The 27,462-nt window shown below is 39.2% G+C and overlaps 1 protein-coding gene across 1 annotated transcript in view; it reads right to left on the minus strand.

Moving 5' to 3' along the window:
• Nucleotides 1-27,462, minus strand: part of LOC139709025 (plexin-A4-like) — a gene marked incomplete at its 3' end in the record, with an annotated part of 124,354 nt that overhangs the window by 1,549 nt on the left and 95,343 nt on the right. Inside the window, exon 6 of the mRNA XM_071620993.1 lies at nucleotides 23,426-23,561. Within this exon, the coding sequence (XP_071477094.1) occupies nucleotides 23,426-23,561 (136 nt within the window). The remainder of the gene's footprint in view (nucleotides 1-23,425; nucleotides 23,562-27,462) is intronic.

Consider the following 27,462-nt stretch of genomic DNA (forward strand, 5'->3'; position numbering starts at 1 on the left):
AGGTAATAATTTTATACCAAGTGTGCCAAAATCAAAGCCCATTCAAAGCTTCAATATCAATAATTTAATATCATTCTTGAAATTGTTTCTTTATGATTGCTTGTTTGTTACAAGCTACGTGTGCATTATGTTAAAGGCAGGAATGTCATGCGACTGGAGAAAAACCATGCACTATTAAGAAAACATAGTAAGCAATTTCACTTTCTCAAAGTGACAACTGGGTTGATTTTTACAGTCAGTGACACTGGCAATGTTGTTGTCTTTCTAAAGCCTCGGTCACAACCCACCGTACTTACAAGTGCGTGCAGTCTACTTGCAAAAGCGTGGGCAAAATTTGGGGTCCGTACGTAGTAAGTACCGCCTCGGTACGGATTTTAGAGCACGCAGACACGGCGTAGCACTTTTCAGACATGACGAACTTTCGCTGCGTTCGGGCTACAGATTCATACTAAGTACAATGTATAGCATATACTGGTTTACATACTCCCTCTCTGCTCTTGCACCCCCCCCCCCCCCCAACGTTTTCAGGAAAAAAAAAATGTGAATGTCATGGTCTCCACCAAAAACGTACAGACTATAAACACGCACGGTAGGTTGTGACCGAGGGTACACCAAGGCAACAAACTTCATTTTGGGTTTCCTATCATACTCATCATACACCTCTAATCATGTGTTATTCCCATGAAATTGTTTTGAAACTCTTATAACTTGTCTCTGTTTTGGTGTCAAGTATTGTGATTTCTTTTCCAGCTGTGGGTTATTCGTGGGTTTTTTTTAATCCCTAGTTAGGTCTGTATTTTTGCCTGCCAACTCAACTATCTAAAGTTAACATAACATCTGTGTTTCACACATTTTCTTTTCGACTAACCTACACTGTACAAAATCGTTTTCCAGATTTAAATCATACCCACTTAAAAAGGCAAAACAGAAACAGAGCTGTTACTATCCATGCATACTATCCATGATGTTTCAGCCCAAACATTAATAGCTTGGAGGCCTTCATTCAAAGTCAGTATTAATCAAACCGTTATCCAGGGAAAGAAAATTCAACATTTATTCATAAAATGGTGAGAACACAAGTGCCACCTTTTATACTGATTTCTCCATGAAACTAATGGTAAAGACCAACCTAACAGTAAGCAGAAAAAAATATAATAAAGATATTTGTAAAAATTACACACAAAAAAAATAATAAGCATAACTTGTTCAATGCACGGGCAGGGACAGACTCTTATTTGGACCACTCCCCCCCCCCCTCAAAAAAAAGAAGAAGAAGAAGAAAAGTAACTGTACATAAAGAAAAAAAAAATCCTACAAATAATGGTAACAGCAAGTGTCTATTGACATCTACATTACAATGATTGACATAAGAAATCAACTAGTGCACATCCTTTCAGAAATCTCCAGCTGATGGTAACTCATGCATGGGTAAAGTCACTCTGGCAGGCTTTTTCTTAACTTTCCTTGAAAATCATGGAAGTTGTCACAAACAATTTTCAATAAAACAGTCAACAATTGCATTCCCCTTTTCCCATTCCAATACAAAAAAAAAACAACAACTTGAGTGTGGATTTGTCTGTCTTGATAATCACATATCATTCCATGACGGCAAAGAGAGAGAGAGAGAGAGAGAGAGAGAGAAGGAGAGAAAGAATGAAAAGCAAAGAGAGGGAGAGACCCAGAGAGGGAGTGAGAGAATTTTGTTCTGCCTATTCTCCATATTTCTCAGACCATATGGTTGCCTAGACATGCCTCATACACATAATAAGACGAGCACGTCCGGAGTACCTACGGCATTAACAGTGAGCATAGACCAGGTGCTTCGCTGTGAAATAAAATCCAATCATATCTCCCTTCATTACCTCTGATCCAATTCATATCTCGTCTCTTCCCCCCTCCCCCTCACAATATCAGCAAAAGGAAGAGAAAAAGGGAGGGGGGAAAAAAACACAAAAAATTGGACTGAAACATATCATTCTCCCGTCGAAGAATATCGCAGTCGATGCTCCCAGCCAAATCTGCTAATCTAATTGGAAAGACACTGTACAGCTCTCAGCATACAACTCTGCAACCTGACATATTTTTCTGCATATATGACACACATCTTCCCCCTTGCATGCAGCGGTTTGATTGCTCAAAAAAAATCCAATAAATGAGTAATTTGGGATGAAAAATGCCCCGAGCCATTCGCATACAACTCGCAGCAAAACTGGAACTTGCCCGCCAAGAGACGAAAATCTGCACCCAATCTACAAGTGCGGGAGCGCGTAGCTAAAAACAATTACCTATTTATCAAGAGCCTCTGCCGTGTTATCTGATACACAAACGAAAATTCAAGCTGCAACCACGTTGATTTCTATAATATGAAATCCATCTGATATTTTGTGTGATAATAGCTCTTCAATATTTCAGCCCTGTCACTTCATCATACTTTCATGGGACAAGATGACATAATTGCATGATATGAACAGATCATTAAAATTGCATTTCCCGCTCTCCAAATGTCTCTCTATAGAGGGGTTCACACTAGCCCAAATTAGCTGATATTGAGATTTGCATCGTGATCCATATCTCAAGCGTTCTACCTGTCTGGACATAAAATTCCCACCAAATTGCACAATCAGCATCGCGTTCCAAGTCTCAAGAAATCTTGGGATTATTTCGCATTATTGCAATAATTTGACATACATAGCATGATAATTCGCACTGCTGTGGCTGTGTGAACACTGGAGCATAAAACTCCAAATTTTGTGTCCCGTCATTCAAAACACATGTCACGACAGTGCACAAACACAAGGGCAAATGGTCACCATACAGGTATGCACACTTTGGTCGACAAATTGTCATGATTACAAATTAGCAGGATATTTCTGTCTATCTGAACGGGCAAAAAAAAAAAATCTTGTGATTTCGATCTCATGTTTGAGCTTGCTTTCATACATAAAACCAGTTTCTTGTCACAATATAACTTTAGCTAAAAAAAAAGAAAAAGAGTTGGATAGCCTGCAATCATTATATTACACATGAGCAGCACATGACATGTTCAAGTTTGGAATTGTGAAGCACACCTTCTCATATCCTGAAAAATTAACAAGAGGTCTGCATGTAAAGGTTCTGTGCACTGTACCTACTGCACCCAATTCAGGGGGATTGTTTACTCTCCAGCCCCATAACAAATAGGGCTCACAATCAGACAAACATAGGTTTATTAAAGGGTGAGCTGAAGCATATCTTAAGCTCACCGGTAAGCTAGTAATTGGCGCCCGATATTGCCAAAGCCGATAACCAGACAATGATAACACACGATGATGAGCTTGGTGACAGAACAGGCTGGCTGCATGGTACATGTGCCTTACTTGTCATTAATCAGCATTTAGATACCAAAAAGGAATGCAGTTAATAGCGACAAATCTGTACTATTCATTGCAACAGCCAACAAATAACTCTGCCAGTCTGTAGGCAGTATGTCAAACCTGCAAACAGATAGGCAGTATTTTGAGGGCTGAAAAAGGCCTATTTTTTAGTGGAAAACAGTACTTAAGATATACCTTTTCTGGAAAAAACATGTGCAGTAATACAATTTTTGAAAAACCATATTTTCCACGAAACCTGCAATATTTTTGTCTGAAGACAGTACAGAATACTGGAAAAACTCTGTATGGAGAGGGACACAGTCCAATCTCACTCACAGTTGGCAGAGTAATTGTTTGTAGACACCGAGTTTGAAGCAAGAAATCCACCATCAATTTTTACACATTGTGAGTATTCAAGTTCAGAATTACATAAATTCCCCCATTGATTCATATCTACACTAGAAGAGGAAAAGAAAACATTTTTGAGATCTATACCAAGGCAAAAAGCAAACTGGGAGAAATACATTATACTTGTGCAACATTAGATTTTACTTTTCATTCAATTGGCTAAATATGTTTCTGAAAGAGATCTTAGATATTTTGCATTATTCAGAGTATTGTATATTGTAGATTAATCTTTATTCCTATCAGTAAGTAATTATATAACACAATTATCAATTGCTTGTAACACTATCAGTTTGTATAAAAAACAGGCGGGTCAATGTCTCACTTTCAATGGCGACCATGTAAAACTAAAATTGTGAAGAACTTAAAAAGGTTAAATTATATTAGATTTAAAAACCCATAGATTTCTTTTAGAATACCACTTGGATATGCTTGGTAACTCATATACTCACATTACTTTATTCATTTAACTATGTAAATCTTATTTACATGCTAAGAGAGGCATAAAAAAAATGCACACTTACAAATGCATCATACATACCATGCAATATTTGCTACACAGGCATATGTGTACAGTAAATCGAGTCATTCCATATGGACAGGTTCTAGGACCCTATGCCACACATTTGATGACATGCACACATTGGATGGGTTCAAAAATAGTTCTACTCTCAGACACAGCCATAAAGTCTGTTCATTAATGAAGTATATCTTTGGATGAACCAACACCAGCAAGGAAATATTAAGACATGAGTATCTATGACTCACACCTACACAGATGATACGATCACGCATAGAGCACCATCTGCTTATCCGATCAATATCTGGCAGATATGGTCTTCTTTGCAGCATTGTTTTTTTCCTATTCGGCACATTTCACTGCTCACACTAGAATTACAGCCTCCAGTAATATATCACATTATTCAGGGATAAATATACACACTGCATTCATATTGCAGTGAGATATCTAGTTCAACACAATTGTGGAACCACAGCTCACTTCATTCTTACTCTTACCTACTGTCATTTACTTCTTACTACTATTTGGTACTCTTTTTTGTATACTTTTGTTTTTCTTGATGTGGCTTTTCTGGCAAAGTGAAATCTACCACATTCTCTCCCACTGGCGTGCAGTGGTTCAACTTATAAGGAGATGTCAAACATTAGCCCACCATCAATCAAAATATGTTCAATATCCACCACACCTAGTGTGAAATTAAAAGGGCAAACATCCCCTTTTTTCACCAACATATGGCTTTTGACTCTTTTGCAATAATACCATATTCATGTGAATACAGTACTTAGCATTCCTGTGAGCAATCCAAAACTCTGGAAAGTTGTGACCGATGAGGTCGAATCGGAACCCATCTGACAGTGACTGATTACGACACGTGATATTTCTTCCTGTCATCTACAGCTCGCCCCGGGGGAAAAGCAGAGGATACAATGGAGGATAGCTAGCCCACAACATCCTCTCAGGTGTAGCGTATTGTCTTCCAATTGAGCCTTTCTTACAATGCTTTGAAGAGTATATCCACCCATTTGATACTAACCATCAATAATTCATCTACGGTTGCCATGGAGATAATGGTAGCGTTTGTGATAGGGATAATGACAATGATGATGACAAACATGAGAAATACAAGTATCATATCCAGTTACAAATTTTCCCAGTGGAAAATTCTTGTCAAGACAATAAATGTGGAAGATACAAGACTATCACAAAAACCACAAACATTCGTAGCATGAAATTTTCCGAACTGGAGCTAACGGCCTTTCTGCAGCACGAAACTTTTGCAAAGTGTCACTGGCATTCAATGCATTGTGTAGAAAAGACCTTTCACATGCATTTCACTTTTGTGAACCTTAACTCCTCGCGAAGTTCGCAAGATTCATGCATGCAACCATTTCTGGTTTGACAGAAAATGTTTTGTTCTCCAGCTTCAATGTGAAGCAGAATTATCCCCCATTGATATAGCAAGGAACAAATTTAAAAAAACAACAACTTTCATGTGATTTTTTTTTAAATCAAAAGGAAGAAAGAAGTTACTCCTGGTATTTTTCCAACACCCTTTTATCAGTTTCATGGACTTAAAATCAAGCATAGATACTTGATAATAACAGTAACTTTCCTTCACAATCTCACTGAAGAATCTATCGGGGGGATCCAACATTCAGCAATACTTTTGTGCTGAATGGGGGCATCTTAAAAACATTCTAGTTCTTATACAGTAATTTTCAAAAATTAAAATGGACAAGTTAAAACAAATTTCAAATCACTGCCTTCCATGAGCATCCTATCAACCTATTATAAATTCTATTGTATATGGGAAAAAAAAACAACACATCAAGTTTATTTTACGTGTCATTTTCTAAAAAGCCTTGATTACAACTTCTGGCACTAAAGTACTACCTTTCTCAAAGAACTGCACTAGCTATTTCATGGCTCCCAGTGTCACTAATGGATTTTAAACTTCTCTCACATTCTACCCGAATATTCTTGCGACAATAGGACATGCTCCATAAATTTTGAACAAAATTACCTCCATTGACATTTATTGCAGACAGCTGCTAGACACACTTTGTGATATCAAAACAGATCTGGGGGCACTGTGTTTACCTTTTCATAAAGTGCATTAACCTCCAAACTTTTCAGAGCACTACTGTAAAAGTGGAAATTTTTGCGGTGTTGAAATTTTTGCGCATTTCACGCAACCAGAAACTACCGCGAAAATAAAAGCACGCGAATATTTTTGCTAGCCATATGTTCCTGTACGTGATGTCTTGATTCTGCGGAATTAAAAACACGCGAAACTCTTCTTACCCTGTCAAGCGCGAAAAATTAGTATCGCAAAAATATCCACTTCTACAGTATCTAAACCCTTTCAGCACCACTTCATCAAATATCATTGGAACAATACACAAGGGTTATTATCTGCAGGTATGATGGGGTTAAAACTAAGTAATGAAATTGTAGGAGTAAAAGATTTCAGTACCTCCCTTTATATATTGCAAATTGCAGCAATTTTGGTCAAAACATGTAAAGCCTGCATTTCATCGTATGCACTTCGAAGCTGTTTTTATCTCTTCTCGAGATATATATTCGCGAGTCTAAATTTTCGTGAATCAGGAATTCCCAACGATTTCGCGAGTGATTAAATTTGCAATCGTGGAGTCCTGTACTGAACAGAGAAGTGTTCACGCGTCTGTCACATTCACATCGGGATCAGAGTCAATATTTTCGCGTGTCTTTAATTTCGCGAATAGCACCTGACTCAAGAAATTCGTGAAAATAAAAACCTCGCGAAATATTCAGCGTATACAGTTTATCCTCTCTTTTTTTTTTGGGGGGGGGGGGGAGGCACTGTCATATTTGTCCTGATAGTGTATATCCCTATTAAAAGACTCTTGATAAAGTTTGTTACATTTTCTGTCAAATATGCTGAAGACAGAAGGAATAGGAAAGTGCATTTTCTGGACCCTAAAATCTGTACCTTTTTGAGTAAAAAAAGAAGGCAGGCACCACTGCCAATTCCGAGTTTGATGAAAGCAGAATACGAGGTGAGGGTGGCTGTTGATAACATAAAAAGGTCATCTGTTATTCCCTACAATACAATGAATTAAAAACAAATCTGGTGTGCAGCATATAGTCTGTACCTTGCAACATTTTACATCTGCATACAAGCTGTTTCCATCAAATCCTACATGACTTAAAAAAAGAAATAAGTCTATATTGTGAGTTATATACAACACCTTAAAATCCTGTGGAGTTTGATTCCTCCTCAGTATTTAACAATCTCTCTTTACAGTAAATTTGGAAGAAAGTTAAACACTGCATGCATCCAAAGGACAATCGTGCAACTCTGAACCTGTTCAAAGGAAATTGTACCAAAGGCAAAGTACAGTTTTAGGTCAGTGGGTGCTTTACATGGAAAGTTATTATAAAAAAGACTAAGCTCAAAAGATAGCGAGTTCATAAGTTGAATTCATCCTTCTATGTGGAAATGTACTTTGTTTACAGATACAAATTGCTATGGAAATGACTGGAATATGTAGAAATAAAATTTTGATTAGAACAGGTAGGCCACTCAATTTTATGTACAATTAGATCAGTCATCGAAATGAAGCAGTCAGTATGACTAGTAATGAATCTTAAGCTCGAAATTAATCCAGAAAAAGACATTCCTGAAGGTCATGTATATAGTCCAACGAATGATTGAATGATAGTATATAAAATAACACAACCTGGTTTTGTTTGTTTGATTTGTTTTTTAATGAAGAAGATGGCTTACACTGCCATGTATTTTTTTCTGTTTCCTTTCCACAATTTGGAGGCAAATGGAATGAAAGAAGGCATGAGAATTTCATCTCATCTGCACAAAGCAACATGGGGCTTTTTTGATTTGGCTGATACAAATCTAGGGCTCAATGCCATGTGAGTTGCACTGATGACTTGTTGGAAATAACAGTGACAGTCCAAGACTCTTCAGAGACACATCAATCTGTCACTCATAACTTGCATTCACACACATCCAAAATGGCTCTTGAGAATCAATTTTTGCAACACAGATGCAAAAACCATTTATTCTTGTGTGCAGACATTTTAACTCTCGTTGGTGATCTGCATCACGATGCAAAGTATGTGTGAACAGCACATGAAGAAACCGTTAATTCAGTGGACTTGGATGCCTGGGGTCATGTTTTGGTCCATTGTTAACCCGTCGAGGACAGTTTGATTTTGCTACAACACGCATTTCCCACAGACACCCGCACGAATATACTCGGGACTCCTCCTCAACATATTAAGGGCCTATCTCATTGGTAGACACATCGTCGAGACTTCAACAAGTGATCAGTCAAGGAGACTTGAGAGACAAAAACAAAAAACAAAAACAAGAACAACTAGATCTGTCGTCTTTGAGACACGATACATATATGGTACAATTTTGAAATTGATGGGAAGAGGACTTTCTGAGCTAACCTCTGCACAACCTTTGAGGAGAAAGAAGAAAAAGAACAAAGAATCCATACAGAATACAGAAGGTGATCCGAGAGGATACTCGGATCACCTAAAAACAAGGTGCTCTCACAAAGGTAACTCCAGGGTGACATCCTGGACATCTCTGGAAAAAGGTGTTGACCAATATTGCTCTCTCGAACCATTTTCCTCACTCAGCTTCTCCAGCATCAACTGCTGCATCAGCATCCACAAACTGTGCTCTGCTACGACTGCTCCATCTACCTTCTTCAATGGCTGCGTTTATCTAACTTGAGAGAGAGAATCACGTTTCAAAACGCGTTTGGAACAGTGTTTGCAAACGTGGTTTGAAACGCGATTCTAGGGGTGCCGCGTTTATCTAACCATCATACAATCGCGATTCAAGTGGTGTCACTGCGCAGCTGCTTTGCGCCGTTTGACCCGGGAAGTAAAGGTCAACTGCATACCCCCACACATGCCTCATCAGTCACACACAAATAATGGGCAGAGAACACAACCGGAAACAGCTGGGATTTGACCTTGAGATATAAACGCGTTTCAAAACAGCATTGCGTTTTAATCTACTCACAGAACGGCAATCGTGGTCTCGAACATGTTTCAAAACGCCCTCTGAAAGGCGTTTCAAAACGGTGTTTCTAAACGCATTTGAAAACACGGTTGCGTTTATCTAACCACTGAAAATGCCTCAAACGCATTTAGGATCTTGATTCTGCCTCAGAAATTTTTTAGATAAACGCAGCCTTACATTCAGGCCACCAGTGCCCTTGAACAGCATGGTGGAGGGCCAGTACTGTTACTCTGGAGTTGGCACTTACGTCCCTGTCAAGACAAAGTGGTATATGGCCCATTCCAGGGAAGTGAAATGAACTGCAACAGTAGCAGGAACAGGTACACTGTTAAATGATGACAACTGTAACATGGGAGTAGTTGATTTGGATAAGGGGTGAAGGTGACTCGATGCCAGCACAAACCCAGTCACATCATGTACCGGTACAAAGTGAGTCAAGCAGGATTGCAGACATCGCCACATCATCACTGCAACAATCTCCTCTTTCTCTGGTCTCCTTTACGTCTCGGAGATGTCATGGAGCCGTCGTGGAGTCATCGCAAAGATCTCACTGAGATATCTCCTTTGTTGCATGCATAAAAGGTCTCCTTGATGTCCCCACAACTGTACGGAGACATCTGGGAGATGCCTGTGAGACCTGCTGGAGACTGGAAAGAGTCGGCAAAGAAATTGAACATGTTTGAGTTCCATGTGATTCCCCAGAGACCCAGCTAATCTCCAGGAGACATCGTGGAGGTGTCATTGGCTGCATTGATCAACTTTCTCATGTTCGAAACACATTTGCAAATGCATTTTCCAGTTGTTGTTTGAGTCGATTGGGAGGCCTCAACACTGCACAGCTCCATTGCACAGTTTGACCCAAGGAGCAGAGATTTATAGTTGGCAGTGATTGGCATGGGCAGGTCCAGTTATAAACGCATTTCAGAACGACTTTGCCTTTATCAACTCTGTAGAAACGTGTTTCTGGCTCAAAAATGTGATCGCATCTTTTTTAGCATCTCAGAAATGTATTCCTTTACCCCACAATCAAAACAGCTTTGCGTTTATCAACAGCCCAAAACTCTTTGAAAGTTGTGTGGAAATCTAACTTCTGGGCCAGAAGTGAGTTGAGAAACGCACCCTCTGATGGAGACGGTCTCAAGATTCAAACCATTTCATATGCAACCAAGTTATGATTTTGGATTTTGCTTGTTTGTCTGTCTTTTCATTCCAGCTTGATTTTTTTTTTATTCGAAACTTTTAGGATAATTTGCCTTGTACATTACGTGTGAACAGTGGCATATGAAATACATTTTTGCATCGCCATGCAAAACAGATTATTCCCAAGTATGAATGCAGGCATAGGTCTCTCATTCACGTACCTATTAAACGAAGGGAAGAGACCATTCCACTATCTCAACTTCAATCTTCATCTACTTTCATCTTTGCAGAAAAAACCTGATGCTCCACAAGCAACCACCCTTTACTATTAATCAAACAAAGTGACCATTCTTGGCAGGAAGAGTAAAGGGAGTAAGAAGAAAACTACCGGAGATGTTGGCCATAAATCAAGGAGGAACAATGCCCTAAACAAAACCAATGTCAACTCATTTCCTTGCACAGTATATACTGTCCCTTGAAGCAATAAGAAACTTGAAAGTTCTATGTTGATAGACAAGGTACCAAATAATCACACTTCCTATTATCATCATCATCCAAACTTCTTCTTCCTGTCCACATTCACTGCAGGAAATCATGTCTCCAGATGAATATTGGGAGGTCTGGAACAAATTACATTATTCATGATGGTGAGGGGAACAGGAATCAGACTTTTTGATTAAAAGATAAATCTAGACCAGCTAAAAGTCAGTCTGAAAAGAAAGACTAAAATTTTCAAAGCACAACAGTGAAAATTGAATCAAAACTGTATAAAAATTAATGACACACAAGAAACGGTTTAAAATTTTGAGAAATTTTACAAAACAGTTCTTAGACAGTCAATTTGAATAACCAAATGAATGAGTTATGACGTCTTAATTTTTAACTGGTCCTGATTTGCCCTTCTTTAAGAGCCTGATTACAAAAAAAAAAGCAGCATTGCACACACAAAACAAAGCAAAACAAAACAGGCAGCTACAAGCATCCCTACTACAATATCATGGGCATCTCAAGCAAGCAAGCAAAACACAGAAGAGGCTATGTCAGTCAAGGCATTTCAGGTCAACATCCTGCCTTTGCTCTTCTCATCTCTCAAGATTTGATGGAAGATGAGAAGAACAAAGGCAGATGTGTTCAGAGCTCAGAAGAATCATGCCCGAACTTTTTGTCCTGAAAATAAGGCCAAATCAAGCAGAAAAATGAATTTCTATTAAGATATTTGTTAAAGGTGACTTGCAAGTTTGCCTGCTAGTATACGGGAGTAATATGAGTCTGAACCTTTTGGTAAAGAAAATGGGAAATATTTGCTAACTAGCAACTGACTTTGATCCATGAGCTTCCCTCTGTCTTCAGATTATTTCAACATTATGATGTCTTCATTTGAAAGACGTTGTGGAGTTTCTAACCGAGTATGTCTCATTCTCATTCAACAGAAATATTACAGCAAGTAAGATCTGCAACTATTCTCACATACCATTTTCCTTGGTTACCTTGGACTGTGTACCCATCTTGCAGGGCCATTGCAATTCCCTCGGTATTCAAGAAAATGAAGGAGACTGGCAAAAATTTGGATCCAAAATGCTCTCCAGTGGTTGCTTTTTTCCATCACAATCATCATTACAAATTATGCAATCAAATTCTTTAAATATATTTCTTTTTAATTCTTTCATGACACCGCACAGCATAATGTCCTGCACAATGTCGCATATCAAATTCCTGACAATATGCATTGAAAAGGACTATTTGTTTGAAATCAAGAGTTCTGCCCTGAGGACCACGGACTGGAATAAGACTGGAATCTAAATAAGAATGAATTACAATGCAACATGGTGTCCCGCGTCCGACAAACTTCGCGATTTCGAGCACCACTGTCCATCCTCTAGAGTACTTGACTACTAAGCACTGTGTCAGAGTTTAAAGATGCTGACATAATGGGGGCAGGCGTATTACCAGGGGCACATCTCTTGATTTTTCAGACGTTGTGCCTCTAACCGCAGTAACATGAACAACTTTGTGTGTGTTCGCCGTCTTCTTGTTTGGACATTATCTGTAGTGTAGTGCTTTGTAGAATGAAGGACATTTTACCGCAAACATGAAGTGCTGAACAAATTCTGTTAATCTAGAATAGCTACTGTATTGGAAAAACAAAAAGGCTATTGCTGTGGTAGAAACCCTTATTGTGTTTCTTAAGGCAGTGTACTGTTACCATTATTTTGTTTCACGATTTATTAAAACTCTAACCCAAGTCCCGGATAATACGTGTTGTAGCAAAATCAAACCGTTCTCAACGGGTTAAGAACTGCATCTCCAGTCCAGTGAATGGTCAAAGAAAGTGCTAACAGCCACTTCACGGGTGAACACGTCTTTTAATCCCACACATCACTCTCCGCGTCTCTTTTTTTTTTCTTCTCAAATTGTTTCATCCACTTCCCAAATTGTCATGCCCCACAAGATTGAAGGGCCTGTGTGACGTGACAAGTTTGCCGACTGACAATGAATAAATTTGCCTGTGCGCCAATGGTACCTCTAACACGGGAAGAGGATTTCCATCTTGGTATGCATGGGATGTGGGGGAAAACATGGAAGGCCTGCAAATTGATGTGACAAGTGCTCCATGGGAAAATTCAAAAGGAGCTAAAGCACCCAAAAGGAACTAATAATATTGTTAGGATGATGCCACCGTTTGATGAATTCAGGAAGACATTATGTCAGAGAGATTTGATGGCGTGTCAAACATGCTTACCATCAATTTGATTCAGCCAGTTCTCTATCGCTCTACGCACCATGTCTGGTCAGAGCATGAGCGATCACGGTTTTTCAAGCTTCCCTATCCCTATACAAATTACAATGTACCTTCCCTATCCCTGGCTGGCTGTATATAACCAGGTGATGGCTTGTGATGTTTTCCATGCCATTCTCTGTCAATTGTCGGCTAACCCATTTCCACATATTGGCTCAGACTGTAATTTTGGCTCTACATCAGGGGGTGTTTCATCAATTTAGTCAGCACTGACAAGTTGTCAGTCTCTGACAATTTCAGTAAAATCCTTGGTTTTGATTGGCTGAGAAGCTCTGGTCACTGACTGTTACTATGGTAATTGTCAGAGACTGACAACTTGTCAGGGCTGACAATTTTCATGAAACGGTCCCCAGATATGCCATTGAATAATGAGCAATTAATTTAGAACGTCCTGTGTACCACTCTCTCCTCTGCTACATGCGCATGGCCTAACAGCAAACTCTGGCACTTTGTGACAGCAACAATAGATGTTTATAAAAGTAGTATACCTCCCACACACTGCCAAAATTGCCACTGCCACACATTGTCAAAAGAAAAAAAAAATTATGATAATAAATAATGATACCCTTGAGCTAGCACACTCCCAGAAGGAAAACTCATCCCGCATAGCAGTAACCATGTTTATCTGACACAGAAATAACATAAACGATCTACTTTCGATGCAGATATCCGGACATAAAAATAATATGGCAATTTGCTTCTGACTTCTGACAGGAAAAAAGCCTGTTTCTGACAGAAAGGATGAGCACACTATGATATTATCACGGGTCAGAAAACATCTTCAGCAGAAGTCCAATTACCATTCTGTTATCAGGCATGCAGGGGGAAAATGGCAATTTCTTAAATGTATAAAAAATGTTTCCATTTTCAAGTTGACTGTTGACAGATAAAATATTATCAAATAACCATGACTAAATATCATTAAAAGTGTTTGTCTGTGTGGCTTTATTCCAAGTACCAAAGTCATCTAAAGTGGCATGACATTACACTTTGTAGGTAAGCAAATCATTTTAACCCGTTGAGGACGAGTCCCTAGTATACTTGGGCAGGTGTCAATGGGAAGTGCGTGTTGTAGCAAAATCAGTCTGTCCTCAACGGGTCTTAATCATAATGTTCAGGCTTTACAGGAAGGACCATGATTGAAAAATATTCCAAAAGATTTTGCTGGGCTAGGGCAGCCACTATTAGAATGGTTCTTGGCCGAACTGGAGTTCCTTCCGGTAAGGATAAGGGACATGAAGCCATTTCAGATGCCAATTTGGTTTTCAGATCCGCCACAGAATGCATCCTTTCACCTCTAGACAGGAAGCTGAGGTTGCCAGTCACGGATTTCAAAATAGCACTATCTTTTTTTAATTCTCGATACCCACTACCTTTTGGGCTTTCCAATGTAAATGAATCAGTCCAAATAGAGTTTCAAACACTTCCCACAGAAGAGGTAAGAAAGTTGGCATTTAGATGAGCATACAATTAGCATCATATTATTATTATTATCATCTTCATCATCATCATCATCATCATCATTATTATTATCATTACAACAACTACTACTACTACTACTACTGCTATTACCGCTACTACTACTGCTATTACCGCTACTACTACTATACTACTATAGCACTTTGTGAGGGAAGACAGCGCCTAGGTTAAAATGCATTCTTGCATGGAAGGGATTAGTTATCTAAATCCAAGTTATGTACGTGGATTTCTTAAATGCTCAAACATTATTAAACGTCAGTGAAGTCTATGAAAATCAGACGATCTGATCAAAAGTTATGAATTCTCAAAAATTTTTAATAAATCCATGTGCCATCATCAATGTATAAGGCATGTACCACAGTTTATGATGTCACAGCAGCGGAACAGTGAAAATCAAATACAAAGAAAATAGCACACATTTTCCTATTATTTCAAGCAATATGAAAGAGAGCTAGACTTACCTCCACAAGAAGGGAGGGGTTTATTATTACCATGAACACGTGTCAGGGTCATGTGGAGGAAAATGTGGACTTTTCTTTTTTTTTAAAGAAAAGATAAAAGAAATATGTCTTGATTGACTTAGAAAAGTCTGTGTCCTGTTTTTCCTGTGTCTGAGAGCTTCATAGATCTTTGACCCATTGAGGACGAGTCCTAAGTATAGCAAAATCAGTCTACCTCAACAAGTTAAAGGGTGTGTACAGTTCTGGTTGAGGTGACGATTTAGCTTTTAACGTTTTGCGAGATGTTCAGAAACCACTCTATGAGATCTCAAAGAGCATGCAATTCTAAGGGATATCAAAAGTTTATTTGATGAAAATCGGTTTTGAAATGGCTGAGATGTCCAAAAACAAGGTGAAACAAAGAGATTCTAATAAAAGGTGTGGCCTGTCACCTTTTATTATTATCACTTTCGTGGATATCTCAGCCATTTGAAAACCAATTTTCATCAAATATACGTTGAATCCTTTTTATAATTACATGCTCTTTCATATTTCATAAGAGGTTTCTCATTATCTCACTTAGGAATGTTCACAACATGAATCCCCACCTCAACCAGTACTGTACAGTCCCTTTAAACTAACTTTCAATGAACACACACACACACACACACACACACACACACACACACACACACACACACACACACATCTACCTTGTCAGATGATTATGACAAGGAGACTGGGTATTGAATGGCAAGTGTTTGCAAATTACTGCCTTGTCATCTTCAAATGTAAAAGTACATGTATGTTCCGGTTAAGTTTGAGAGGCAGAAGACAATTTGAACAAATCTTCTGTTTTAGGCTCATCATTCCTGTCATCTGGTTTACAAGATCTTTCAAAATGAATCTACAGGATAACTTTTAACCAATTCTACGTAAAACCCTGCTAACTTGGATGAAAAGCATTAGGAAAAAAAAGGGGGGGGGGGGAGTCCTCTTTTAACGCCTTCCTTCTGGGATATACCAGGTTCCCATAGCATCAATTCATAGGCAGAAACCTGGAAAGCCAGGTTCCCATAATGAACACTAGAGTGTCTGCATTCATGGCCTAAATTCATGTTTGTGAGTATTATACTGAGCTGGAAAAACAAAAATTACTCTACTAGAAAGATTAGAGTTTCTGCTATCAATATCTGTTCTTTTTCCTGTTTCAGATCTAGAATTGTCTGTATTTTTGCATAAATGACCTTTTTCAATGCAGTAGTGTGCTTGCTTTTCTGCAAAAGTCGTATGAACATGTACGTAGCAATCTAGGCTGAGCTCACTAAATTTTGACTTTCACTGACCCCAAGCATTCAGGTGGGTGTCTTTATGTTTTTCAAACAAAAGATTTTCTGAGCCCAGTGCATGCTCTATTCATGTTTCACGTCCAAATGATATTATGCATTGTTCAATGGTACATGCAGTAGTTGACCATGGTCAGTGATTACAAGAACTACTTGAACTACATATACATGAACTACTGAACCACAAGCAGATTACAAACCTGTCCGTTCTTTGTCGATGAGCAAAAAGAATCGCGTTTGGGGCATTGAGGGTTCTCGGAGAATTGCGGAAGGAACCGGATAACCTTGAGGAGTTGGTTTACTTTTCCACAAGAAACCCTGGTATCTTTCAATATATTGGCCAAAAGCAGAGTAAAAAGTAGTTTGCATTTCAATTATACAACTTTGAGGAATCCTTGTCTATATTCTTGTCTCCTGGTGCCCTTCTGTCTCGAAATGAGCTATCATTTCATCTGCGTCTACAGGAAATCCTGACCTGGGACCAATAATCATGTGACATGAAAGCCAGTAGTAGTCACACTACCAGCTCTGTAGTAGAAAGCAGCACATTGAGTGACTATCACAATCACAACAACCAAAACAATGACAATATTTGTGCATATATATATATATATATATATATAAAGAGAGAGAGAGAGAGAGAGATAGAGATATTCTCTCTCTCATACGATCCTTCACATTCGCAATTAAAAGATGCTGATGTGAAGTTTCACGTTCAATTGAGAGCAAATTACCGAGTATTACCACACCCAAATCCGGAACACACACATATACACCCAGCTATACCAGCTCCAGTTTCTGTCATTTTATGCCTTAGGACAGCCTGCCATGTTCCTCACCCCAAACCATCTGATCCCCGCAAAGCTTGCCACATAATTTGCTGTAATGAGGCAGTAATTCTAAATTGACAACTCGGGTGTGTCATATCTCGTCTTGATGACACAAATTTTCCCAGTATGCAACAGTGATTCACCTCACCCTCTTTTAAGGCTGTCATCCTCTTGGATGTATAGGTCTGGAAATGGCATCTTTTTACTGATCTTTTTATCAACAGTTTGTGAGGGAAAAGCATTATATAAATGGGAAGACAGGCTCTGGAGGATTCCTAAATTTCCACAAGGTTTAGTGATAAAGGTAATAGAATAACTCTTCCATAATTTTCCATATTTTCTTTGCTTATCAGAGCATTTTTTTTTTCTTTTTGAAAGGTAAATGTCACACTGGCCTAAAAACGACGATTGTATTTTGTTAACCATAAGAGCCGTGACTTTAGGGTGAAATTACCTAATTACTATTTGGTGTACCAGTATTCCTGTTATAACGCAGATAGCTGTAACTGGCTTTAAACCCTTTACTGTGATTTCTTTGACAACTGGTGTGTGCACGCTGAAGCGCTTTCTTCATACATTGGCGCAGGTGTCTGGAAGCCAAATTGTCAATGAATAGAGATTACCCAATCTCCCTATTCTCCATTGTGTCACCTTGGCCTGCATATGGGAATAAGGCACACTGCTACACCCTAGTGGGCTTGCTAATCTTGGACAAGGTCAAGTTTGGATGCATTACTGACTGCTGATGAATATGGCTTGCAACTTATATTGTAAGCTACAAAATGCTTGGGGACATTTAAAAGGCAAATGTACAATGATACCATGTAAAGCAAGCAAAGAATGGTGCCTCGGTCTTCTCAGTGCCTCCATATGGAGCCTCGCATCTACGTTAACCCATTCACTATCAAATTCTGAAATCTCCATTATAGACTCTGAACCGAATCAACTAGGTTCTAGCGGGCAATTGGTAAATACTCTACACTCTTTTGTGTGTTTGTGTCTGTGTGTGTGCCTGTGTGTTTTGTTGACTCATTGATCACATAACTTTGTTCAAAATCATTATAATTTAACCAGCAATTTTTCTAGAATATCTCTTGGGCAAACAAAGTGGCCATTTGGATGAATTCTATAATACCTTTCAATGCATATCCTGCAGTTTCAATGAATCTGATGGATACTATGACAACATTCAGAAGCCAAAACCATCCAAACACATCGTGTACAGTGACATTGAATATATTACATCCAACATTTTTGTGGTAAAATATCAACCCATTGAGGACGAGTCCCAAGTATACTCGGGCAAGTGTTTAAAGGAAATGCGTGTTGTAGCAAAATCAGTCCATCCTCAACAGGATAATATATCTCTTGAATGTTATTGGTTTCTTTCCTTATGAGCCTATTCAAAAAAGGAAGAAGATAACTCCCTCTGTGAACAGAAGAATCTACCAGATAAAATTGCATGGAGAAGTGGATCACAGAGGCAAAAATGCCCGAGATGGACGTAAACTGTGTCCTGCCGACAAAAAGGCGTGTGCCTCGCACACTCGCTGGAAATATGTCATGAATTTTTCATCCTGTATTCATGAACTTCCCAACAATTGTTATTCCACAAGGGCACTGCATGGCTGGGTCCACCTCACACCACTAGATGTAGAGCATTGACTTCTCTTGCTGCATATTGATATAGCAGACTACACTTGGAGTGGCCTGGGACACGGCATAGCGGACGGCCAATGCCATATAAAATGCATGACCATAGCTGTCATCCACAGGTGCCTAATAGGTTCTTTTTCACTCTTTCTCAGCTTTTCTCTCTCTATTTCTCTTTCTCAAAGTGTCACATTGACCTGGTTTTGTTTATTTTTAGGTAATCATGAAGGAACTTGATATATCTTCCTTGCTATATTTCCATCCACCCACGTTCATGTGACCAGGCCTGATATGCCTATCAATTATTCTCCTTCCAGATATGAGAAGACAAAAGTTTTATTGCAGGAAATCAAAAGTTGTCTAAACATTCATAAGATGTTTGAAAAATGTGGAAAAACAAATGTATAATTTCATCCACTATTGTTTTCTTATACATAGACATTTGGATATGTTTTTGAAAGAAAGATTTAAACATGTCGTATGTAATTTTCGGGAAAATTTTGAAGTTGAAATAAATGCCTGCACAGGCAAGCGCAGGGAAAAAAATAATCCTCCTATCATTCTCTCTCACCTGTGGAACATTTTTTATTTGTATATATATGCACATATAGCTACCCCTGATAATTCTCATATATTCTGCCTTGTTTATCCCTCTCTACTTTATACATACGGTCTGACCTCTCTTATCTGGACATGTTGGGACCGGGGCTCATCGATCTGGGTAAAGGATTTGACCGGATATGGGAGACTTAATGTTTAATACAAGCAGCTACCTGCCCAGTGGTACAGGAGCTACATGTAACCTATTGCAGCCTGGTAGTATGAACAGAAACTCTCTCTTTGCTATCAGCGCAAAATTAGAGGTGGGCTTATTTTTACCAAAATGAAACAAATTTTCTTGTCAAAATACAATCTGGAATTCATGTGAGTTTGCCTTCGAAGTTGGTTTTGGTTTGAAATCCCCCTTTCCCAAAAAAATTATTTAGATACCTGGTTATTAGATTGGACAAAAATCATGGCGAGATCACATCTGCATAATAGAGAGATCCGGATAAAGGGAGGGGTCGGATAAGAGAGATCAAACTGTTTATATACCTACATTTCTCTCATTTGCTCACTTATATTTTTCTCCCTCTCTCCCTCCCTTTCCCTCTCTCTCTTTTTCTTTCCATAACATCTTTGGGTTTTATACCAATCTTCATCGTGAAGTGTAGCAAGAGAATATTTCTTCATTTTTATTTCCTCTTGGGAATATCAGCAGGGGAAAAAACAGACAAGGCGAATAAAATGCCCTATGAAAAGCATTCCGATCCATTTGATTTACGATGTGATTGAATACATCACTTGATACGGCAAGTTTGGCATCTATTGTCATAAATCATAAACAAATAATGTATCACGACTATGGATGCTCAGAGCAGCACTTGTCGGAATTTATACCGCTACTGCGAAAACGAGCATCAAAAAGAAAAATATGACAAGACAAACTTAAGCATTATGTTTCGCCCAGTGGTCCCATGGGAAGTGAAATAATATTGATGCAATATGCATCTTGTTTGCTGTTAAAAAAGGGAAAAAACATCTTCAAGGGACACATATCTTTTATCTATGTTCAAAGGGAACATTGTGCAATATAGTCAGTGTCAAAACAGGCTGCATTTGCCGCAGGACAGTTTCAGACATGAATTTCATGCAGCAAGTCTGTGTTCAATAAATCTTCGCTGATTTCTTCTTTTTTTTACTCCATTTTTTTTTTATATTTTGTCTCAGAAATACATGAACTTGAACAAAAGATTTTTTCCCCCTTTTGCTTCTCTCGCTTTTTGGTTACTCTCCTTGAATGAGATCGTATGCTTGATCTGTATCACTGCGAACGAGCATACAATCTCTCACAGAGAGTAAAAGCAAAAAAAAAAAAAAAAACAAAGCAAAACAAAACTCCTCTGTAATTGGACTCTTTCTCAACCCAAATTCCTTTCATTCTTATATCAATAAACTACTTTTCAATTAAACTCATTTCTAAGTTTCCACTTACTTCTCTGAATACAAAACTGACAGATTGAATGTGTTCTTATGGTTGCAAATTAAAATAATGTCAAATGAAAAGCAATCCCAGTTTGACTCTGGATGCAGTTTTACATGACTCAAAACAAGGAATTTTTCAATAGATAAATACATAAATTTGATCACCTAAATTTCTACTTCTGCCTGCACCATACAACAAATGTGCCAGTACAGAAAATCATCCCAAATTCCAGAATCACAACGGTTACACAATGATAAAATGATGGCAAGAGAAAAAAAATAGAGTTTTTAATCCTATGATTCAACTCTTCACACAAGGTGTGCAAGACAGGGTGCATAGGGTCACACACTGGTCACTAGTTAGGCATGCGCAGTTCAGAGATTGAAAGTACGTCGCTTGCGGCTGGATGATTTTTTTTTGCCATGTGGGAACAGCGACAAACAAAATCTATTTCTGCAACAAGATCTACAAATTGATAACTCTTGTGTGGAAATAGCCTTCCATCACAGAGTATTTTTTCCTTTTTATAGATTAGGCATGTTCCCAACACTAGATTTGATAACAAAAATAACTCTTATTCCACTCTTAAAAATGGGTGGGCATTCTTATTTGAATTGCAAACTCGGCATGCAATTCAAAATCAGAAGCTATTGGGAACCGAGTATTCTCAGATTTTAAAAATGCATTTAGTGAGGCTAAATTTGTAAGCATGTGAGAAGTAATGTATGAAATCACAGTTGGTGGTACTCTGTGCAATACTACCTATCCATTGTTGCTGTTTCTACAAATTAATATTGGTCTGCCCTGTGTACTAATCATTACAAAAAAGTGCATTAATTAATTGCTCTCCGTTTCCAACTGAAAAGGCTATGCTGCAAGTAATATTATGCCCAGTCTAACTGGCACTTTCTGCTAAAATTTTGGGAGAAGTTGGGGGTGGGGCCATGGGGAGAGGATAAGAGGAGATGCCACATTAATTTCAATTTGGATATTAGGTTCCTGAGGGGAACTTTGGTAGGGTTCCACACTGTGGAAAATTGTTAAAAAGATTGAGGATGGACTTTTTTTCTCCTCATAAATTCTTTGTTTCATCAATCCTTCATGCACATTTCTCTGGGGTAGCTTGGTCTCATGCCCAGTCTCTTGTGTTGATTAGGCATATCAATAAACGATGCTCGCCATTTCTCGACATTTCCATTTGAAGTCTCGAGATATTCTTGACAAATTTTGAAATATTTCACAAAGCACAAACATCTGAGGATTTCAAACTTTAATTCTTTGTTTTTCAATCAATTACGCAAAACGGTCTTCCGAGAGTTCTCTGGTGACATCGAAAAACACAAAGAACTGACCGCAATCGAGACTAGCAGATCTCGAGAAACTGGTTTCCCTAGAGATAACCGGAGGGTATCAAACTTCCTCTTCGAACTCCTCAATTACTTCCCGCCTCAACCATTCACGTTTTTCCCCCCTCTCGCGTTCCCCACCACTGATGAAAAATATCTCTTTCGTTTCGTGGCCCATCATCATTTCCAGTTGGTTTGGTCGGCGCAGTCATTACATTTCGGAGGATGATATGAATCTCAGACTTGGCGCAATCAGAGATTTGCAATCAGCAGACACAAGGGGGGAATTTCATGCAAATGTTGATTTGCCAACAGCTGAAAATGCACGGTACGCTTGTATGTTTGTTGGTCTTTCCAATTTTCACTTTGTCTTCGCTGTATAGTGATGGTGGGGATTTCAGCGCACACTCGTTATAACGAACACGGCTATAACGAAATTCCTGTTACAACGAAGTAAAAATTCAGGCCACAACATTTCCTGCTCTGTCTTTTATATTGTTTATTTGTTTGGTTATAATGAAATTTTGATATAAAAAAGAACTGCTGGTCCTGAGGACTTTGTTATAATGGGAGTCCACTGTACATACATGTAAAACACTGAGGTGTTGTCAAAAAATCCTATCATATTTTCACTTTCTATTTTTCATTTTTCAAAAAATGAAAAAAAAAAATGTAATTAATGTAGTAGATAAGACTACACTCACTCTCAACAACAGACCAGTCACCAATCGCTTGGGTTATCGTCCATTCATAAAAGAAAAAAGAAGAAAAAATGTAAAGACCCAGCTGAACTGAGCCTATGTTTATAAAGCACAGCATCCATGAAGAGTAGATGCACTGAATATCAATAGCTGAGAGAGATGAATATAGATCATGGATGTGAATGAACCTGGTATCTTCTGCGTTCATTCACTACTCGCGCTAATAATAGAGTATGCCCACCCATCCACAGGCATTTGATGCCTGTGGGAGCAAGAGATGATGATGATGAGGAGGAGGAGGAGGAGGAGGAGGGGGGAGGAAAAAAAATATTTGCCACCTACCGGTAGATGCTGAGGAGACGATCCTATGGGGAGGCTGTCCGGCTTGAGATGATTGATACCGATGCACTCTGCAGTATTGTAGGCCAGCCAGTGACCCGCCTGATCCGGGTTGGCGCACTCCGTGTACTCCGTGCACCTGTTACAAACGTAATGATAAATCGCACCGTCACAAAGTACACGGCACATTCTCAGAGGTGGGGAATGAATGCAGGTTTTTTTTAATAGTTTAGCTATTAAAGTTGTTTTATTTTCTCTGTTTTTTTCCCTCTATGAGAGTTTCACCTGCTGCCAGTTACCATGGTAACAGGGATGCAGTTCTCTTTGTGACTGATGTCTGTCATTACATGAAACATTAGATTCACCTTTGTCCTTATAATCAAATAGCCCTACTATACCTGTGATAGCTCTCTGTACATATCCAAGTTGGACTTACATCAACACACTGCATTGACAACAGAACATGATGACATTAATAAGTCAGCAAACCACTGGGCTCATCCAAAACAGCATGGCACGCAGATTGCATCTTTACCTACCAAGGGCAATCTCTTTTCCCTGTAAAACAACCGCTACAAAAAAGAAAGAAAAGATACTCCATCCCCAGATTTCTGGCCTCACACGAAAAATAATTTTATTGCTTGCAAGGCTCATAAAATGCACGCTACCGGGTCACCCAAGAGCAGTGGAAGTTATGGCTTGTCGATCTCATGCAGTGCCCTCACACTCTCATCCACTCAAAAGGTCCAGAAACACTGTTTTACAGGCACCCGTGGCAAAAAGAAGACTGGATCATTGACAGGGCTTCATCTCAACCTTTCTTAAGGGCTACATCTCTCTCTCTATCTCTCTCACAGAGCATCTTTGGACTGCATATCATATGACAAAAAATAAGAATTACACTAAGATGAAGAAGAATAAGCTTGTGTGCTTTCCTTCACTTTTTAACAATATACATGATTCTATAGATATTGATTTAAAGCAGCTGGCACAGAACCACTCTAGTTGTACAGGCAGTGCCCACTTTGTGTGCAAGCATGCTCCTACATTCCTGGAACCATGGTAATACTATCCAATGTGAATGTTAACCCGTTGAGGACGGGCTGATTTTGCAATAACATGCATTTCCCATGGACACTTGCCCGTGTAGGCCTATAATCGGAACTTGTTCTCAACGGGTTAAGATATGCAATTCAGAAGTGGGTGTCACTGAGTATGTTGGACACTGTTCGTCCATGTTAATTTACATGGGATTGCCAGTGCTTCGAAATCATTAAGTACCATTACAGAATTATCACATTGTCGTTCCAGTCCTGTCCTCACCTTTTTCACATCATTTTAATTGACCGGTTGGTGACATGAAGTGTTCTTAAGCATTTAATAGAGCACCTTTCTATTTTGTATCGATGATATCTTGGGGTTGCCTATATACTGAAGGCTGAGAGATCATCTGAAATACTGGAGGACACTTTATCAAATGTCATAAGATGGAAGCAGCTTTTGAACATGGGCTGCATCCAGTATAATTTCTGATTTTCAAAGTAAAAAAATAGATACTTTTCCCCCTTTTTTGAGCAACTTCAAACAAAAAAAGATGGAAATGTCTCAGGAGAGCAAGACGAGACTGAAGGCAATCATGTGCGGGTCTGCGATAAGTTGTGAGCAAAGGGCACTCCAGTCCCTTTGCCTTAAAAAGCTTTCATCAAGATTGGGCTTGATACGTCTGCTTTAAGGAGATTTCTTTTCATCAAATATCCTCCCTCAGTTCCCCTCCATCCCCGCTCTCCGACGACTAATTTGGGAGAGAAAGTGCTACCTGTAACAGACGAAAGCGCACGCTGACAATTGAACTTGAGAGCGACACACTGAGCAGATGTTACATACTTGTCAACTGGAGAGCACTTGCCTTCGTGGCACTAAGTGGAAACACTACTCAGCCAGCACTGTTGAGAATTTCTAAATGTGAAAAGGAGTTGACAGAGCGACACGCGAGACTGCTCTGTGATCAACAGCTCTTCACCCGGCTGGTTTCCCTTTCAAGTTGCGACAACTGGCCATTGGATTTCACTTGCAGAGGGGAAAAAAGGTGTAATCGATACCCGCCACAGATCTGCAATTTTCGGGGACTGCGGGGGCTCGGGTTGGCAGATACACGTGTAGCAGACTCATCAAAGCCGTGTTTGGCTGTGGCTTACCCTACAACTCTCGAGTCGAGCCGGTGTGGAAGGAAACAGGGTCAAAAGGCCCTAGCAGTATCGATACCCACACCCCCAATTACTGCTTGACAAATGGTTTGCGCGCCGCCATTGTCCACATCCGACCTACATCCACCCCTCATCAAAAACTGGATCAAATGTGCTATCATAGCATCCAATTCTTGAAACGCAATCTGGTCGCACATCTCGGTTTGTGGCTCTTTCTTCCTCAAATGAGTATTACACCAAAGGAATCCTACTTTGCAAAGGTATGATCAGGATCAGGTTGGAAAAGAAAGACGACAAAACTGCACCCAGAGCTCAAAAGAGTTTCTGGAATCCATCTTCATGAAAAAAATAATAAATGAGAGAAATATTGTACAGCCAAGTTCTCATTTGCTTCAAAATCACGTAAAAGGTCTCTCACACAAGATATGAGCATCTCAACTGAAATTTGAAAACTAGGAATACATGGGGGGGGGGGACCTTGGAGAGGGCAAACTCAATCTTGAGTGAACAAGTTGTAAGCGGCAAAGAGGCTGGAGGTGAGAGATATGGATGCAAGGTGGAGACAGACAGGTGTGGGAGAGAAAGAGGGCTTTCAGACTTAGTTAAGAATTGGTTTCAAAGATGTGTTTAAAGACTAATTTAGAGGTATGGATGCAAGGTGGAGACAGAGAGTGTGGCACAGAAAGAGGGCTTTCAGACTTAAAAAAAGGACTGGTTTCAAAGATGTATCTAGAGACTTGAATATTTCACACCAAATGAGTATCTATGCAAATCTATGGACAAATTCAAATCACATGTCTTTTGAAACACATTTCTCATATCATGTTCAACCCTTCAAGATACTGTAATGCGAGACAAGAGTTTTTCAAATTCTAGGCATGACTGGAGCGGAAAATGGTTGTATCTCAAAAACATGTTTGGTCCACTCCACAATACTTAAGTCTTTTTTTAATGCAGACATGCATTTTTGGAAACATGATAACACAGCAGTTCTTGAATAAGTCTGAAACCCATTGAGAGAAAGTGGGATTGGGAGAGAGGGGGAGAGGGGAGGGGTGGGTGGGACAGGAGGGAGAGAAAATGTCCTGGTAAAGAGAGAAAGAGAGCATCCTGAGATCTCCGCCAACATCATAACCTTGGGTGGTGCTTCACTGGTAACACCAGAGAAATTTAACACTCTGGAGCGGGGGAGAAAGGTGAAAGGAAGAGGCTGGAGTGCCAATCCAATAGCTATAGAGCTCTATTTAGAAAGAATACCAAGACTTCTCCCTCCCTCATTCCGGAGAGCTGTCTTCTCGAAGAAAAAGAAAATACCCAAAGTCCCTTTCTTGTCTCTGTCTTGAGCTGATTGGCAATCTGTACTTGTACTTACAAGAGCCTCTCGAGGGCAAGTTCAGAGGTAATTAGCTTTCTCCCTTCCTGTCAACTTCTGTCTGAGCATGTTTGTCCGCCTGGCTCAATTACTGTCTGTCTTCTCGCATTCTCTCCCTGGCATCTCTTGACTTTTCCTCTCCCGACCCATTCATCTTCTTCTCCCTTGACCTGGTGAGTATTATGTATATCCGTTCATCTACCTACCTGCTTGTCTAATTCATCAACATATTCATCTATTCATATAATATCCTACAATAAATCTCTTTCCTGTATAATATATTTCTCTGTTTGTCTATTCCTCTTGATCTGTTTCTCTGCTATTTCATTTGTACATCTGTCCTCCTACATATAATTATGATGTAAATAATTCATTCCTCAATTTCTCCATTTTTAATGTATTTTTTTTTTTTAGTACTTGCTTCTGTCTTTCTCTTTTTCTCTGTCATCTGTCACAGTCTGGTC

This window comes from Diadema antillarum, unplaced genomic scaffold (assembly GCF_040938485.1).
Source record: "Diadema antillarum isolate AM-2024a unplaced genomic scaffold, OU_Dant_1.0 seq00001400_RagTag, whole genome shotgun sequence".
Classification (NCBI taxonomy): Eukaryota; Metazoa; Echinodermata; class Echinoidea; order Diadematoida; family Diadematidae; genus Diadema; species Diadema antillarum.